Genomic DNA, 17,038 nt, shown 5'->3' on the forward strand with positions numbered 1-17,038 from the left:
CTGAGCCCCTAAACCTGAACCTGAAACCTAACTGGAGCCGAACCAGAATTCTATGCCCACGTCCATAAGCCCCACCTTCTGGCTACGGGGATGGCTGCTCCCTGGGCATGCGACCGGTCTTGCCCAGTAATGCTGCAACAGCCCTAGGTCTGTGTTGTCCTGCAGCGCACAGTATGTGGTGAGAGCTGGGCTTGGGTATTTTCTGCCACCATGGCACAAGTTGTCGGTGTGCTCACCCAACACACTGCCTCAGTGTGCTGCGTACATGTGTACATGTTTCCACATTTTGTCAATTTCCAAATCCTTTCGAATTTGATGGTGTCATTTTCCATTTCTGTCCAGTTGTTATTTATAGACCAATATCACCGATAATGAGTCAGAGCTCTAGATGGATTATAAATGTCCTGGGGTTAGGACGCTCCTGAGAGAATATTCATCCAAGGTCAATGCGATTCATTGAACGGGTAAATATTTCCATGTTGAAATTAAGACGAGACTCATCTCTATCTTCACCGGAAGAAACATACAGTGGAATGGCAGTGTGCTAAGCAATGTGGCTTGAAATTAGAAAGGATTGAAATGTGGCAGAGAGAGGCGTCTGGGTGGCTCGGTCAGCCAAGCGTCTGACTTGGGCTCAGGTTTTGGCAGTTCGTGACAGTGCAGAGGCTGCTTGTGATTCTCTTTCTCTCCCCCTCTCACGTATGCTCTCCCTCTCTCAAAATAAATAAATAACCTTTAAAAAATTAAAAAAATAGACCCATAGCCTCCCCACCCCTCCCACAACGCTTGACCCCGGGATCCCCCCGGCTGGCCTGCCCACCATGGCCGACAAGGAAGCCTTTGATGACGCAGTAGAAGAACGTGTGATCACTGAAGAGTACAGAACGCGGAAAAAGAACAGCCCTGTCCTTTACGATTTGCTGATGACCCATGCTCTGGAGTGGCCTAGCCTCACTGCACAGTGGCTTCCGCATGTAGCCAGACCAGAAGGGAAAGACTTCAGCATTCATCGACCTGTCCTGGGAACACACACGTCGGATGAACAAAACCACCTTGGGATAGCCAGTGTGCAGCTCCCTAAGGACGATGCTCAGTTTGAGGCTTCGCACTACGACTCTGAGAAAGGAGAATTTGGAGGTTTGGGCTCAGTTTGTGGAAAAATGGAAATAGAAATCAAGATAACCATGAAGGAGAAGTAAACAGGGCATGCTATGTGCCCCAGAACCCTGGCCTCATTGCAACAAAGACTCATCCAGTGGTGTTCTTATTTTTGCCTCTACGAAACATCCTTCCAAACCAGCCCCTTCTGGAGAGTGCAACCCAGACCTGCGTCTCCGTGGACATCTAAAGGAGGGCTATGGGATTTCTTGGAAACCTAACCTCAGTGGGCACTTACTTAGTGCTTCAGATGACCATACCATCTGCCTCTGGGCCACCAGCGCTGTTCCGAAGGGAGGAAAGGTTGTGGACGCGAAGACCATCTTCACGGGGCATGCAGCAGCAGAAGACGTTTCCTGGCATCCGCTCCAGGAGTCTCTGGGTCCGCTGCCGATGATCAGAAACTTATGATCTGGGACACTCGTTCAAACAATGCTTCCAACCAAGCCATTCGGTTGATGCTCACACTGCTGAAGCGGACTGCCTATCTTTCAGTCCTTACAGTGAGTTCATTCTTGCCTCCGGATCAGCCGACAAGACTGTTGCCTTGTTGGGTCCGAGGAATCTGAAACTTAAGTTGCATTCCTTTGAATCACGGAAGGGTGAAATATTCCAAGTTCAGTGGTCGCCTCACAATGAGACTAACTTGGCTTCTAGGGGTACTGATTGCAGGCTGAACATCTGGGATTTAAGTAAAATGGGAGAGGAACACTCCCCAGAAGATGCAGAGGATGAGCCCCCAGAATTGTGGTTTATTCATGGCTGTCACACTGCCAAGATGTCTGATTTCTCCTGGAACCCCAACGAACCTTGGGTGATTTGTTCTGTATCAGAAGGTAATATCATGCAGGTTTGGCAAATGACAGAGAACGTTGGTAATGATGAAGACCCTGGAGGAAGATTGGATCCAGAAGGCCAAGGGTCCTAGATACGTCTGCACTTCTTGTGATTTTAGACTCCCCCTTTCTTTCCTCTCAACCCTGAGATTGATTTAACACTGGTTTTGAGACACAGACTTTGTTTGGCTATCCCTCTATGGTAGGTACCCATCAACAATATTATTGGCCAAAATAGAGGGTGTTTTCTAAATATTAACTGGTGGACTTGATTCAGTAAAACCACAGACTTCTATTTTAATTTTCTTCAGGAATTTTCTAGTAACAAAGGTCTAAAGTAGCCACAGAAAGGGGAATATTGTGTGTGGTTATTTTTATCTTTGGCTCTATCCCCAAGTTTTTCAGACTCCGTTAAGTGAAGGCTAAAGTGAAGAAGGAAGAGAGCCGCGGGAGTTAGGTGTCTGAGCCCAGGAGTATAAAGCCCACACGATGTCATTTTTATTCAGGAAATGGGGGAGTTCAAGTCCTATGAACTCCTCTTCTGAAATCTTCACGCCTGACTTTCCAGGATGCACATTTTCCTGTGCAGACCAGTCTCTTCAGTTAAGCCAAACCTATGTGTTCCTCTTTCCCCATATATTTTTGCTTGTTAGTGTATTTCTTGAGCTGTTTTCATATTTCTTTCACTTCTGTGAAATGGTTTTTTTTTAAAAAAAATTGGGACCACCAAGTTGTAAAGATGTATATATTTTTACCTGACAGTTATACCACAGGTGGACTGTCCAGTTGAGTTGAGAAGACTGAATTCGTAGCTTGTATTTGTTTTTAAAATTAAATTCGTCCTGGATTGGAGTTGCTTTTGTTTTTGTTTTTGTTTAGGAGTCAGCCCTTGAGCACTACGTAAGAAAAATTAAAAAAATAAAATAAAATATTTCAGAGAAAGAAATTTAACATGAATCAGCAGTGATTTTGTATTAATGTAGATGTCTACAATGAAACAATTGTAACACTTCAGTGCTACGGTATGAAGGTTTGTGTTTCCCCGAAGTTCACATATTCGACCCAGACACCAAGGTGATGGAGCTAGAATGAGCGAACTCTGGGTGATTATGTGACGAGGGTGGCATCTGGTGACTGGGATCACAGTGGACCCTTTGAAGACACGGTTTTAAAATACATGGGTCAGGTCACACATAAGTTCTTAAAAGTGGGTCCAGAACAGCACTGTGAATGTATTTTCCCTTCCTCATGGTATTCTTAATAAAGTCTCATTTTTGCTAGCTTCATTTATTGTAAGGCTTCAGTATATGAAACACGAAACAAAAAATATGTCTTAATCAACTGTTTACATTATCGGTAATGCTTCTGCTCAACAGCAGGCTGACAGCAGAGAGTTTGTGCGACCTAAAGTTGTACATGAACGTTTCACTGCGTGGGGGGCGGGCAGGCCTAACCCCCACATTGTTCCCTTTATAGAGTAGCCCCTAGCCCCTCCTGTCCACGTGAGGGCACAACAAGAAGTCTGTCACCAGAGAGTAAGCCCTCGCCCTACCATCCTGGCATGCTGGTCTCAGACTTTCAGCCTCCAAGATGTGAGAAATAAATGTCTACTGTTTTTTTAAGTTTAGTGATTTATTTTGAGAGAGAGAGTGAGGGAGAGAGAGAGCAGGGGAGGGGCAGAAAGAGGGAAGGAGAGAATCCCAAGCAGGCGCCGTGCTGTCGGCGCAGAACCCGATGTAGGGGCTCAATCCCACAAACCATACGATCATGACCTGCGGCGCAATCCAGAGTCAGATGCTTAACTGACTGAGCCCCCCAGGCGCCCCCAGATGTCTACTGCTTATAAGCCCCCATCCTCGGTGTCCTGCTATACTGGCTCAGCCAGACTGAGACAATCAGCAATGACGTACAGGACCATTTGAAACTTGAAATGAAAGCAAACTACAGCACCACAGCAAAAACTTGAAGTTCATAATATAAATGTAACCATGTATATACAAAGTTGCATTCAGAGAACACTGAGACATGGGTTGGGAGATAAATCCATATATAACTAAATGCAGAAATATTACTTGTTCAGAAGCAATACGCTCAAAACTGTTGCCATGGAGATTCTTTCTACCTTGATCTACAGATGCCATGGCCCCCATCAAATTCCCATCAGAGATACTGACAAACAGTCCACACTGAGACTAGATGGTGTAAGACGGAGAAATACAGGGGAAGGACCCACGCCTGTGGGTCCAAACACTTGTCATAAAGCTACCGCAGTGAGGAGAGTGACATTGGTGAAGGGACAAAGAAAACAACGAAGCACAGCACACAGCATGCGAAGGTAGTCATGGACTTGTCAAAGGGCGAAAGGGAAATGAATGCTGAGGAAAGTCTGCGCCACAAATGGTGACAGAGCCATCGGGAGACGGGGAAATGTGAATGCACACACAGGCATTCGCTCAGAATAAACAAAAGTAAACAAATAGACATACATTTTCAAACGCAAAACCATAAAGATTACAGAGGCAAAACTGACATGACCTTGGGATGGTTGATTCGTTTTTTAAATAAAACACCAAAAGCCAATCCACTAAAAAAAATTGCTGGTGTTTACCTTATGAAAATTTAAAATGCCTCCTCCATGAAAGACCCTTTTAAGAAAAGAAAAAGATAAGCCAGATCGGGAGAAAATATTTGGAAAACACATCCGAAAGAAGACTTCTGTGGAAAATATACAAAGAAACAAATACACACAAAGAAACTCCAAAAGAAATCAAGACAAACAACCCAAATAAAAACTGGTAAAGATCTGCAAACACAGCGAACCAGATGAGATATACTAATGACAAACACACAAAATCATGCCCAACAATGTGTCAGTAGGGAAAAGCAAATGAAAACATTGACATAGCACCGCACGACTACAATTGCTAAGATCTTAAGGGGAAAAAATAGCGATAGGAAGCCTCATTCTCTGCAGGTGAGATGCACAATGTCACAGCCGTTTTGGAAGACAGTGGGCAGCTTCCCCCCAAACGAAACGTGCTCTCATTGGGGCATCCAACAATTGCATTCTTGGGTATTTGGACAACTGCTTTGAAATTCATGTCCAAGCCAGGGGGCACTCATGCACATCATCTCTCTTCGTAATGAACAAACACCTGTAAAAAATCAGAGTATCCTTCAAAAGGTGACTCAACGGCCACATGAGGTACATGTAAGCCTCCGTGAATGGAGTGCTCTTCACCAACATGGAAGAGCGGTCCCTCAAGCCATGCGAGGACCTGGACAGATCTTAACGGATATCACTGCTCGGAAGAAACAAACCACCCTGTGCACTCTCATCTCTGTGACATGAGGGAAAAGGAAGCATTACAGAGAGCAAAGAGATGGAGCAGATGACCAGAACAGGGCGATGGGAGGCACTGAGGGCGAGGTCAGAGGAGACTGCCATGATGCTGGTCAGGAAATGCGGATCAAGGCCACAGGGAGGGGCGCTCCACCTCCATTAGAACGGCTCTCACGGAAACAGTGGACAAAAACATGAGTTGGTGCAGACGTGGAGAAACTGACATCCTAGCACGCTATCAATGAGAATGTAAACTGTCTCAGCCACTGTGGAAAAGGGTCCGGCAGTTCTTCAAAAAAGCAGAACGTACATTTAAGATGTCATCTTGCAATTCCACTCAGAATCTGAACCCCAAACAATAAACCCAAATTCGAACCTGAACTCAGATCCAATCAGAAGCCCCAGCCCTACTCTGACCCAGAAGGCAACTCCCTGATGGCTGGCCTGGCTGGCACTAGACTCCTGTCTCAGACGCTTGACCGCTGGCCCTAAAACTCAACCGGCTCCTCTCACTCAGCCCCTCCCATGGGCCTGTTTTAGAATAAGATCTCCCAGGGACATGAGGGACAGCAAGAGGAGGGCACAGGTGCCAGGCTGAGGCACCGTGGGGCCCGCCTGGGTTGGGACCATCGGCGAAGCATCTGGAGAGGAAAGGGCTTGGGGTCCTGTATCCACCATGGCAGACACCAGGAGCTAGGATGAGCAGCCTCCCCTGGTGTGGAGAGGCTGCAGGAGAGAAGGCATCAGTTTCCTCCCTTACAGGTTGGGTGTGTGAAGTGAGTGACCCAAAGGGCTCCACGTGATCAGAGAAGGGTGGGTTGGACTTGGTCCTCCAGGAATGACCCGCTGTGTTTGGGACCCCTGGTGGTCCTTCTAGTAGGGTGGCTTGGGGACTCTGGGGCCAGGAGCTGCTGTGGTTCAGAACGTGGCCAACCACCAGATTCTGAGTCCAGCCAGATGTGACCATCCTCATTAGAGCCTCGGATCTTGGTTTGGCAGTGGAGCTGCGGTCCTAGTGCAGGCTTGGTGAGGCGGCCTTGCGAGGGGACAGGGGAGCCTGCCACCCGCTGCTCTGCCCCCTGGACGCTGGGAAGCCCACACCTGCTCGCTGGCAAAGGGGAGTTAGGCTCCAGGTGGCAAGCCTGGGCTGCAGTGCCAGCGTCGCCCACCAGGGGGCGCGCCGCTCCCACCGCCAGAGCGGGCCAGACTGATAATTCCGGGTTCCAAGTGCGAGCTGCTCAGGGCTGCGAGAGGATCCGTGTCCTCTCACCTCCTCCTTCGGCTACTAACCCCAAGCACTCGGCCCGATGCCACACTCCTGGGTGGCCCCTGTCCTCCAGGAGCTCAGGACCTGGAGGGCAGAGGGGCAAAAACAGCATGTGCAGGGAGAAAGCAAGTGCAGGGTGCAGGGGAGAGGAGGAAGAGGGAGTGAAATAGAGGAGATGAAGCGGGAGAAGAAGGGGAGGGGCGGATGGGGAGGAGGGCCAGGAAGGAGGAGATGGAAGAGGAGGGAGGCAGAAGAGCGGAGGGAGTAAGAGGGGAGGTGGGAGGTGGAGGAAAAGTCGAGGAGGAGGAAGATGAGGCGGAGAGGGAGGGAGGTGGGAGGAAGGGGGAAAAGAGGAGGAATGGGGGGGGAGGGGGAGCAGAAAGGAGGAAGGAAGGAGGAGGAGGAGGGGGAGGGAAGAGGGAGGAGGAGGAAGAAAGGGAGGGGGAGGAGAGTGGGGGAGGAGCAAGCCACAGGCCAGCAGGAAGAGCCTGGTAGGGGGCATCGGCTACCTATCAATCTGTGGATTTATTGATCTACGGCTGCGGTCACCTGTCCCAAACCCCACGGCTCACAGCCTGCAGCGCCCCACAGTCTCAGCTGGAGACTTGGCTTCAGGGTCCCCCAGGAGGCTGGGCTGCGCTCTCCACTGAGGCCCGCAGGGGCGCTCCTGTGCCAAGCCCCTCACTCCCAGGGCCTTGAGAGAGGGGCCAGGGGCTTCCTTCAGTTCGCTGCCACGCGGGGTTCTCCACAGGGCAGCGCATAACAAGGCAGCTTGTTCCCCCAGAGCCAGGGGGCATGGAGTCATTTGGACGGAGGGACAGACAGAGAGGGGCAGATGCAGACAGAGGGAAATGCAGGAGGGAACACAGGAGACAGTGAGCGATCCAGCACCTCGGGCTTCGCACAGTCACATCGGTGGTGACAGCAGCGCACGTTGCAGCCCTCACAGTTAGACGGGAGTGGCCGGGCCTCCCTGTGCAGGGGGAGCGCATTACCGAAGGACTGGGCTCCGGGACACAGGCGTTGCCGGGTGTCTACCGCATGGCCCGGGGGAGGCACTCTGGTCTGATCCTAGACACGGCCACGGGGCATCGGAACGCGGTCTGCCTTCCTGCTGTTTCAGGTCCCTCATGGTGCAGACTGGGACATGAGGACAGGAGGGGGGGGGGCAGGGCACCGGCAGCAGGCCCCATGCTGCACCTGTGTCTCAGCCACATGGGACACACACCACTCCACTGCCTGGAAGGGGCGTCTCACACGTACCTGATCACATCCCTGGGGAGTAAATGCGGAATAACTCCCATGTGCAATGGAAACACCCGACGGGCAGGGACTCATCCAGGGTTACAGAATGGAACTGGTCTGTCTCCTCGAGCTGGGGTCCTGGCCGAACCCAGGCCATCTTGGGGGCCGTGTTGCTGTGACCGTGTAGGGACGTGGGTCGGGGCAGCAGGGTAAGTAGTCAGAAGCCCAGATGGGCTCTTAGTGGTGATCCTAGCTGAGGGGCCCGGGGAAGGGGACCTAGGAAGAGACCTCAGTTCTTTGGTGATAGATCCCCAAGAGACCTTGGGGGCCCACATTCTGGAGACAGCTCTTCCCAGCTCACTTGGGCAGAGACACTGCCCAGAGCAAGATGTCCTCCTGATGTGTCCTGACTTCCTGAGGCTCTGGGTTCTGAAAACCGAACTGACAGCCTGTTCTGTTGCTACAGACATAGTCTCAGCCATCACCCCAGTGCCTCTGGCCATTTTGGCAAGAGGGTCCCAAGAGTAACACAGCAGAGCCCAAGCTATGGCTGTAACTCAGTTCCCCTGACCTCCTGGCCACGTCAGGGATTGCCCCCACGGTGTCCCAGTGTTGGGGGCAAGGAGGAAGTTAGGACAGAGCAGAGAAGGCAGGAGGTCGTCAGGATGAGGCCCTGATCATCTAGGGAGAGAGGAGGGTCCCTAGGACCTGAGATCAGGAGTGCAGGTGTGAGATGGCAGCTGCCGGCCGGCGGCCTCCTGAGGGCTCACCGGGCCGCACCCTCACAACCGCTGTCACCGCAAGGGGCCCTAGGATCTGGGACGGCCCATGCTGTAGCCCTAACTTTCCAGTGAGGGGTGTTGGAGAGATTCTCCTCTCAAAGGTCAGCCTTCCCGTTGCTGCTGCCAGAAGCCGGCGGTGTCTGAGGGGGTCCTCGGGGACCCTGACCCCTAAATGGAACCAGGGCAAGGAGTAGGCTTCCGGAGAGGGAAGACCCCTCCAGCCGAGCTGACGGCCTTGGACGAGGGAGGCGCCACCCCCCAGGCAGACACTGGGGGTTGAGCCCTCATCCTGCCGGTGGACAGCAACCCTGCAGACCCTACCCTGGCTGCTCCTTCAAGGCGATTTTCTAGGAAGAAGAGGGAAAGTGGACATCTGTTCCAGTTTCCTGCTTCAGGCCTGTCCGTTCCTTGATGGAGGCGCTACACCTCCGAGTGTCGGCCATTAGGGTTTGACGTGTACGGGTACTGTCGCGGCAGCATCTGCCTGGGTGTCTCTGAGTCTGCTGTCCGCCTGCCTTCCCCCAGCACCTTCTTCCCAATCCTGGTGCCTGGCTGAACCGGTCCCCAGAGGATCTCTTTCAGCTTCCATCTCTTCCTCCCTGAGATGCTGGTGGACGACATGCAACTTAGCACGTCTGGTCCGGCCTTGCTGCGCTCCCCAGACGCTCCTCGGCCAGCTGAGGCCCACTGAGGCAGCGCCAGAGGGTCCAGGAGAACCAGGGCCACAGAGACAGGAGCCAAGAGTGGCCCCAGCCCACTCCTCTGGTGACCGTTAGTCTGGGAACCCTTCCTGGACAGGGTTCTTGGGTTGGCTTGGGTTTCCCTTAGAGGCCATAGGGTGTTCGTTCTCTGGCTCTGGAAAGGTACTCATTTTGGCTCAGCATTCCTCCACCTGCAGGTCACATCAGTTCTGAGGCCAGATCCAGAGCTAATGACAGCTGTGTCACCAGCTCTAGCCACCGTTCTGTGCTAGCACAGCATGAGTCTACGATCCCTAGAGCTGAAGTCAACTCCAGAGATACCCTGAGCACCAGTTCTGGCACAAGCTCCATCGCCAACTCCACCACAGCTCCAAAGCTAGCCTCGGCACCCGCGTAATTGTTAAAGTGAGAGCCATTCCTAAATCAGTCCCAGTGCTCAAGTCAGCTCTGATGCCAGCCGCAGGGGGGTGAGAGGGAGGGAGGGAAGGAATAAAAAGAAAAAAATTTAAAGCCAGACTCAGAACCAATCGTAGCACCATCTCTGGCATCAGACAGATGCGGTCACCTACAGCACCAGCTCCTGCATCAGCTCCCAGGATGGAGCCGGCTCTGGCCCTAGCTCCCGTGCTCGCTCCAGAGTGAGGGTCCTCCCCATCCCCTGAGCTGTAGCCAGCTCCATCATCAGGTCTGGCACCAACCCCAGAGACAGAGACTCTACATCACCAACCCCTATGGCAGCTCCAGCAATAGCGCCAGCACAAGCTCTGGATCCAAAACTAATCTGAGCTGCAAACGGGACCAGGTTCTGAGCCAGAGCTGGCTCCACCACCACGTCTGGAAGTCGTTCCAGAGCGAGAGCCCACAGCGGTCCCAGATTCTGCACCTGCGTCAGAGCCAGCTCTGGCACAAACTACGGCCCCAGCACCGGTGACGGGTCTAGAGGAGGAGCAGCCGTCGCACCAGCTCCGCGGCTGGAGCCAGTGCAGCACCAGCTCCAGCCCCAGCGGACTTAGGAAGAGCTCACGCACCATCGCCACCCCAGCCTCAGAGCCAGAGGAGCCCGGACGCCCACTGCCGTGCCAGCTGCGGGACCGGCTCTAGCTCCTTCTCTGGGGCCAGATCCTCGCCTGCACCAGCTCCGGAGCGAGTCAACTCCCCGCAGCGCCAGCTCCATAGCCAGAGCCTGCCTTGCTCTCTTCCTTCCTCAGTTTTAACTGTGTTGCTTTTTCTTCATATACTACATGATTACGTGTGTTTTGCTGTAACATTTATATAAAATAAAAATTTCCTTTGCAAAGTATTTTAAGTGGTACAAGTCACCAGCATTAAGTCCATCTGTAGTGCTCTGAGACCGCCACTACTGTCTAGGTTTCCAACAGAAACCCCTCCCCCTGATTAAGCAGCCCCTCTTCATTTCCCCTGGAGCCTGGCAACCAACCATCCCCTTGGCATCTCTATCATTTGACCCACTTTGCACATCTAAGTGGAACCAGACAATCGGTGCTCCTTGTGTCTGGCCTCCGTCACCAAGCACAGTACTTTCGAGGTCCCATCCCTGCTGCATCACGTCCCAGATACCAATCTTACTGTGGATGGAGATTTCAGTGTGCACGTAAGGAAACAAGCTTACTCATCCCATGTCCATAAATTCACTTACATGTTGCTGATGAACATTCGGGTCGTTTCCACTTTTTGGCTCTCGTGAATAGCGCTACTATGAACATTCGTGTACAGACACGTGGCTGTGTGTCTCCAACTGTGTGTAGAACTGAGTCAAATGGCACGTCTATGTCTAAATTCTTCAGAAATTGCCAAGGTGCTCCGCACAGAGGCTGCACCATGTTACAGCTCCCACCCCAACTCCAGGGAAGTAGGAGGCCTCCAACCTCACCAACACTTGCCCTTGTTTCTTAAATTATAGTCACCTTCGCAGGTGTTGCATTTTTCTCAATAGAAGACCCTTCGTATTTCATAAAAAATATGAAAACACTTTCTACCATTATGGAGGTTGTTTCCTTACCTCTTGGGTCCCTTGACACACAAAGGTTTTAAGTTTTGATGTTGGACAATTTGCTTTATATTTTATTGCCTGTACTTACGGTGCCGTATTTAAGAAACCAATGTTAATCGAATGACATGAAGGCTGGCCCCGGTGCTTTCCGCCGAAGGGTGTTAGCTCTTAGGGGTAGGTGTTGGAGCCGTTCTCGGTCGATCTTTACACGTGGCGTGAGGTGAGGCTTCAGCTTTACTCTCTTGCATACGGATCTCCACCTTCCCCAAAACTACTGTTGACGCTTGTTTTCCTTCAGTGGATGGTCTTGGTGTTCTTGTGGAAAAACCCAAGGACCACACATGTATGGGCTGAATTCGTGGATCCATTCTATCCCACGGAATCGCAGATCCCACCATCGAGGCCAACAGTGAGAGTCCTGCCCAGCCCTGTCCCCTGCCAACCCTCCCCCGGGAGGAAAGACGCCCTTCACGTACTTCGCTCGTTAGCGGGAGAGGAGGGGCAGCTGAGTGCCCCTGAAGGGCTTTGAGACCACAGGAGACGGGGCCAGTGGGAGGGGACCATTTCAGAGGAGGGGAGAGGGTGAATTTTTGTACAACAGGTAAAAAGCAACAATGACAACAACAACAAAGAGCTTACTGACTTGGACAATACTGGTCATCAGTGTAAAAGCTACACGTGAATACCACACCGAAATCCTCTTCCTACTACGGCTGGGAGTTGTGGTTTCGTCCTTTCGTTTCCTGTGTGTAAATGAGACACAGACTCGCTCCTTGTTCAGTCAGAAACCGTGCAGGGTTATCAGTTTATGCTAGGTGTGGGACACACCTCTCCGGCAGACTGCCCTCAGAGGACCGGTCACGTCAGTATTGGGACCCTGGACAGGAGCAGGACTCCTGGCATGTAGCAGTTGGAGGTACGTTCCCAGGCACAGCAACAACCACTCAAACTGGGATCTTTAGAAACAGCCCACGCCAGGACGGCTGCCTCTCCCAGGGCAGCAGCTGTATTTTCACAATTTGTTGGAAGAGGGAACCCTCTGCTTCTTGCTGAGATCTGCTCTGACCACGATTGAAAATTACGTTTTCAAGGTCGCGCTCTGGAATTCCACCAGCCCATAGTGGGAAAAATCGTAAAAGCAAAACAAAAACAAAAGCCAGAAGCAGGGGGAAACGTAGGACTTGCAGAGGATGAGGTCAGAAGGAGGTTACTAGTAAAGGCACTGAGGGCAGGCAGGACTTAGCCTCTGCAAGCCTCCCCAGTGACCTCTCACGGTCAACCCTTTGCCTAGACTTAACTCCTCCAGGGAGGATGTCTCTGACCCCAGAATTCCTTTCCCCGCTGGCTTCTTTTCCAGGGGAAAGTCCGCGATGCAGAATGTAGAGCGACAGCTAGGCCTTGTCCCACAGGCATCCCCACAATGCCTGGCACAATAGCTTACTCCAGAAATGCCCTAGACGGGTCCACCATGGTCACTCTGCTCTGGCCAAGGCCTGTGTCTTGATTATGTGACACGGAGGCCATTTCCTGTGAGGAGGCTGAAAGATGGTTGCCACCAGAAACGACCGTCCATGGCCACCAGTCGCTGCCTCACCAATACCGGGGCGCCTCCCATCCGGGTGGGAAATGCACTGCCCTGGGCTGCCCGGAGTGCCTTCCCCGGTCCTCCCACAGGCGCAGGGAGCCCCTTCAGGGCCACCCCAGACACGCCAGGGAGCCTCCCAGGCCCTACACCGGCTGCTGTGTATTGTCACAGATTTCCGACAGCATTCCAACAGACAGCCTATAGAAGCCAGACCTGGGTGAATTAGGGGGCAATGCTGAGTGACAGCCTCCCCCCAGTGGCTGCAGGTGGCCCCTCACACAGCAGGGCCCGCACCTGCCAGGTCCAGGGACGGTGCAGATCGCCGAACACAAGCGAGTACGCAAGAAGTGGATGGCGTCCAACAGCAACAGGGAGGCGCCCGGGTGCTGTCGATCAGGCATCTGATCGTTGATTTCAGCCCGGGTCGCGATCTCATTTCATTAGCTTGAATCCCGTGTTGGGCTCTGCGCTGACAGTGGAGGTAGCTTGGGGTGCTTTGTCTCCCTCTCTCTAGTTCACACTCTCTCAAACTAAATAAATTAAAAAAAAAAAAAAGCAACACGGAGCCAGAGGCTGCTGAGTCCCACGTGGCACTTCCGCGGCGGATGGCACAGAATTAGCAATGCCGCGGACGCCTGAGGAACGGTCACGTGCGCAGCGGTGCGTGCCAGCACTGCCTGATGGCGCGCTGTGGCCGTGGAGGGAGCCGCGACGGGCGGACAGACAGTCAGGTGAGGGCCCGGGAAGCGTGCAGCAAGACACGTCTGATGGCATCAAGTGGGGGTACTGGAACCAAACGCCTGACAGTGAGCCCAGGAGCGCGTGGTAAGCACTGCAGGAGGACGTGCTGCGGTGAGAGCTGCCGGAGGAACAACACACCCACGCAGACTGTGGAGCTGTGCACAAGTGTGCAAAAGGTGGCCAAATGGCAAAGAACGGTTGTGCAAAGAACGATGACACGGCAGAGCGAGCGTTCCCAGGGTGAAGCTGATGGCGTGGAACACGCGGGCCAAGGGTGGCTACTCCGGACCCAGCGAGGAGGGCACAGTGGGTTAGTCAGGGCACCGAGACATGGCTGGTAGACACGCGGGGAAGCGTGCAGGCGTGACCGTCCGACGGCAGAGCATGGGGGAGGCAGCGCACAGTGCACAGGAGGCCACGCCAATCCTGCGGCAGCTGTGCGAGGCGCTGAATGTCAGGGTGGGGGTGGGAGGCAAGCGAGCACCGGGAGTGACTGGCGGTCAGGTCTACATGTCCCTCCGGCCAGGCCACGGCGCCACCCGTTTGGTCCAACGCCAGGCTGCCGTCACCATTAAGGCGTCCCTGAGAAATGATTACCGTAACTCCGCTCACCTCCACAAAGCCGACGGCACTCCACGATGTGGGCGGGCCTCGCCCAATCAGCCGAAGGCAATGAGCAAGGACTGCAGTCTCTCCAAGAAGCAATTCTGCTTGCAGGACCGGGCTTCGGACCAACGGGCGGCGTCAGCAGACGTCACTCACCAGCTCTTGCTCTAGGTGTACCCAGTAGGTTCCACTTCTCTGGAGAACGCTACTACCCTGCTAAGCAGCACACAGGTGCCCAAGGTGTGCAAAGTGAATGGCCCCGGTGTGCAGTTCGAGGAGACCACAGGGTGCAACAATGAACTTCTTGTGCCCGGCAGATGTGCCGTGCACGGTTTGGGGGCCGGATGGGGCAGCGTGTGCGGTGGCTGGTTCTGAACCAAACACTGCTGGTTTGGTGGCTTAGGGTGACAGATGTGAGTGAAGGGTGGAAGAGGGTCACAGCGGCCGTGGAGACTGGGGGTCGCACTTATCCACAGCTATCTGAGTACGAGACACCCGCCCCTGCAAATGTAATACGGAAAATTCCCACTCACTGCACACGTGTATTACCTCTACCAGTGCCGTGGCTGCTGCATGCCCCCTGGCTGAGGGACCTAAGACGTCTTCTGATGGTCCACCCATACACGTGGAACTGTTCCAGAATCAAAGCTTGGCTCGTAATACAAGCTAGGTGGAGGAAAACAGCCTTCAGGATCACGGGTCCGTTGTGTTACGTGCACGAGGCGTGTGCACGTACTAGAGGGCGCTGCTCAGCAGCACGACAGACGGGCCCACACGGCCGGGAGAAACACCTGGAATGGTTGGCCACCAGCTCCATTCAACTCTTGGAGCAGCTGGTAGGTACGAGATTCTACAAAGTTCCTCTGGGGGACACAAGATGGTGAGCACAGGCTCCTGACTCCTAGGAGCTTACAACCTACCCAAGGAGGCCCACGACAAATCTAGGTACACACAATCTGGAGTACACGCAGTGCCAGGGAAATGCTGAAGGGACACCTCTAATTGGGAAGGAGAGACGTTGAGGAGTGGGGACAGATTTCCTCAGAAGGTGGCATCTGATAGAAATTCGAACAGACACAGAGTCTGAGGAGATGAAATCACACTGCCCGGGCTGGGCGTGCAGCCCCAGGGGCAGCCCCGGAGCCTGAGGGGAAAAGGCAGGGCTGTCTCCAGGGGAGCGAAATAAAGCACTGGGCCCGGGGACCCGGAGTGGTCCCGAGTGAGGACGGGGACGGGGCGCAGGCCGGCAGAGGGAAGGCACGCTCTGGGTAAACAGCGGCTCCAGTGCGGGACACAGGCAGACGCCTGGTCTGGGGGTGCCCTGGGCCCCAGGCCCCGCCTGTAAGGAGGGTCTTGCCCCAGGGGCAGACGCACATTCACACAGTGGTCCTGCTGCAGACGGTGCCCAGCCAGACACACCGGCTGCCGGGCGCTGCCACGCACGGGGGGCCTGCTGGCTCGCAGGCCAGTCTTTGCTAAATGGCCGGAGGCACCGAGAATCCCAGCCACGTGCTGCCCCCACCTGAGTCCCCAGCGCGCCCCCGGCCCTGGTGCTGCAGGTCTCACTGACCAACACCTCCCACCTACCGCCTCACTGGATCCAGAGCACCCAGCCCTGGCTCAGCCTCCGGATCAGGAGCCTGAACCCTCCGCACAGGCATCAGGGCCCCAGGGAGGCCAGCGCACAGCGAGGACGCTACCTTGCCCTTAAGAGCAGGAGCCATGCCTGGGACACTGAAGACAAGGCTCAGTGGGGAGGTGACGTGTCCCAGGCCACACAGAAGTATGAAGCTTTATTTCTGGAAGGCATACTGGAGGCCACCTGTCTCCATGCTGGTGCGCCATGGGCCTGTCACTTCACAGGGTACCAGATCCGTGCAACGTGCATTAAAGAGTCGCAGTGGTGACCACGACCTGCTGCAGCTGCTGCAGAAGCTCCTCCGGCTGCAGCGAGAACACGCTGGTGTCCACTCTCTGGAAGTCTGGGTGGGCCACCACGGAGGCCAGCACCTCGGCGATCCGGCCAATGTCAAAAGCGGCCTGCTGGGGGCCCAGGATGGTGCCCTTGCCACCATCAGCCTCCTCTGCATCAGGGCCCACCCCCTTAGCCAGCAGGAGGAGCCTCCTCTCGGCGATGGTCTTGAGGAAGCGGTAAAATTCTTCGAAATCGATCCCGGAGCAAGCCTTCATGATGACCTGGCCAGAGAGGAGCAGCTAGTGAGCCGCCACCTGCTCATAGCTCCAGGCATGATCTGCCGACTGCGGGCAGGGCCCAGAGACCTGGAGCGGTCCTTGAGCACTGGGGCAGAGACGTCCGGGGGTCAGCCGGCGACGGGATGGGTCTAAGTCCTGCAGCCTGGAAGCCCCAGTGACCTGCCCAACGCCCAGACTGACCTACACACAGGCAGACCTAGCAGCTACCACACCTCAAAGACCACAGCTCTGGTCCCTTCTGGGAATGCAGGCTGCCCTGGGGGCTGCCCCACACCCTCCTCATACTGCAGCCCTGGCCCTGGAGAGCCGCCCCCCATCCCCACTGCAGCCCTGGAGAGCCCCCCAGCCCCCACTGCAGCCCTGGTGAGCCCCTCCCCAGCCCCGACTGCAGCCCTGCAGAGCCCCTCCCCAGCCCCCACTGCAGCCCTGCAGGGCCCCTCCCCATCCCCCACTGCAGCCCCACAGGGCCCCTCCCCAGCCCCCACTGCAGCCCTGCAGAGCCCCTCCCCATCCCCCACTGCAGCCCTGCAGGGCCCCTCCCCATCCCCC

The 17,038-nt window shown here is 54.5% G+C and overlaps 1 protein-coding gene and 1 pseudogene across 1 annotated transcript in view; one reads left to right on the forward strand and one right to left on the reverse strand.

The window, feature by feature from the left end:
• Window positions 1-821: 821 nt before the first annotated feature.
• On the forward strand, window positions 822-2,086 carry LOC115293777 (annotated as a pseudogene).
• A 13,936-nt stretch (window positions 2,087-16,022) lies between these two features.
• The window catches only part of JMJD4 (jumonji domain containing 4), a 4,845-nt gene continuing 3,829 nt past the window's right edge, over window positions 16,023-17,038 (reverse strand). The window contains 1 exon segment of the mRNA XM_029941442.1: window positions 16,023-16,544. Within this exon segment, the coding sequence (XP_029797302.1) occupies window positions 16,163-16,544 (382 nt within the window). The 3' untranslated portion in view covers window positions 16,023-16,162.

Source organism: Suricata suricatta, chromosome 6 (genome assembly GCF_006229205.1).
Source record: "Suricata suricatta isolate VVHF042 chromosome 6, meerkat_22Aug2017_6uvM2_HiC, whole genome shotgun sequence".
Lineage (NCBI taxonomy): Eukaryota > Metazoa > Chordata > Mammalia > Carnivora > Herpestidae > Suricata > Suricata suricatta.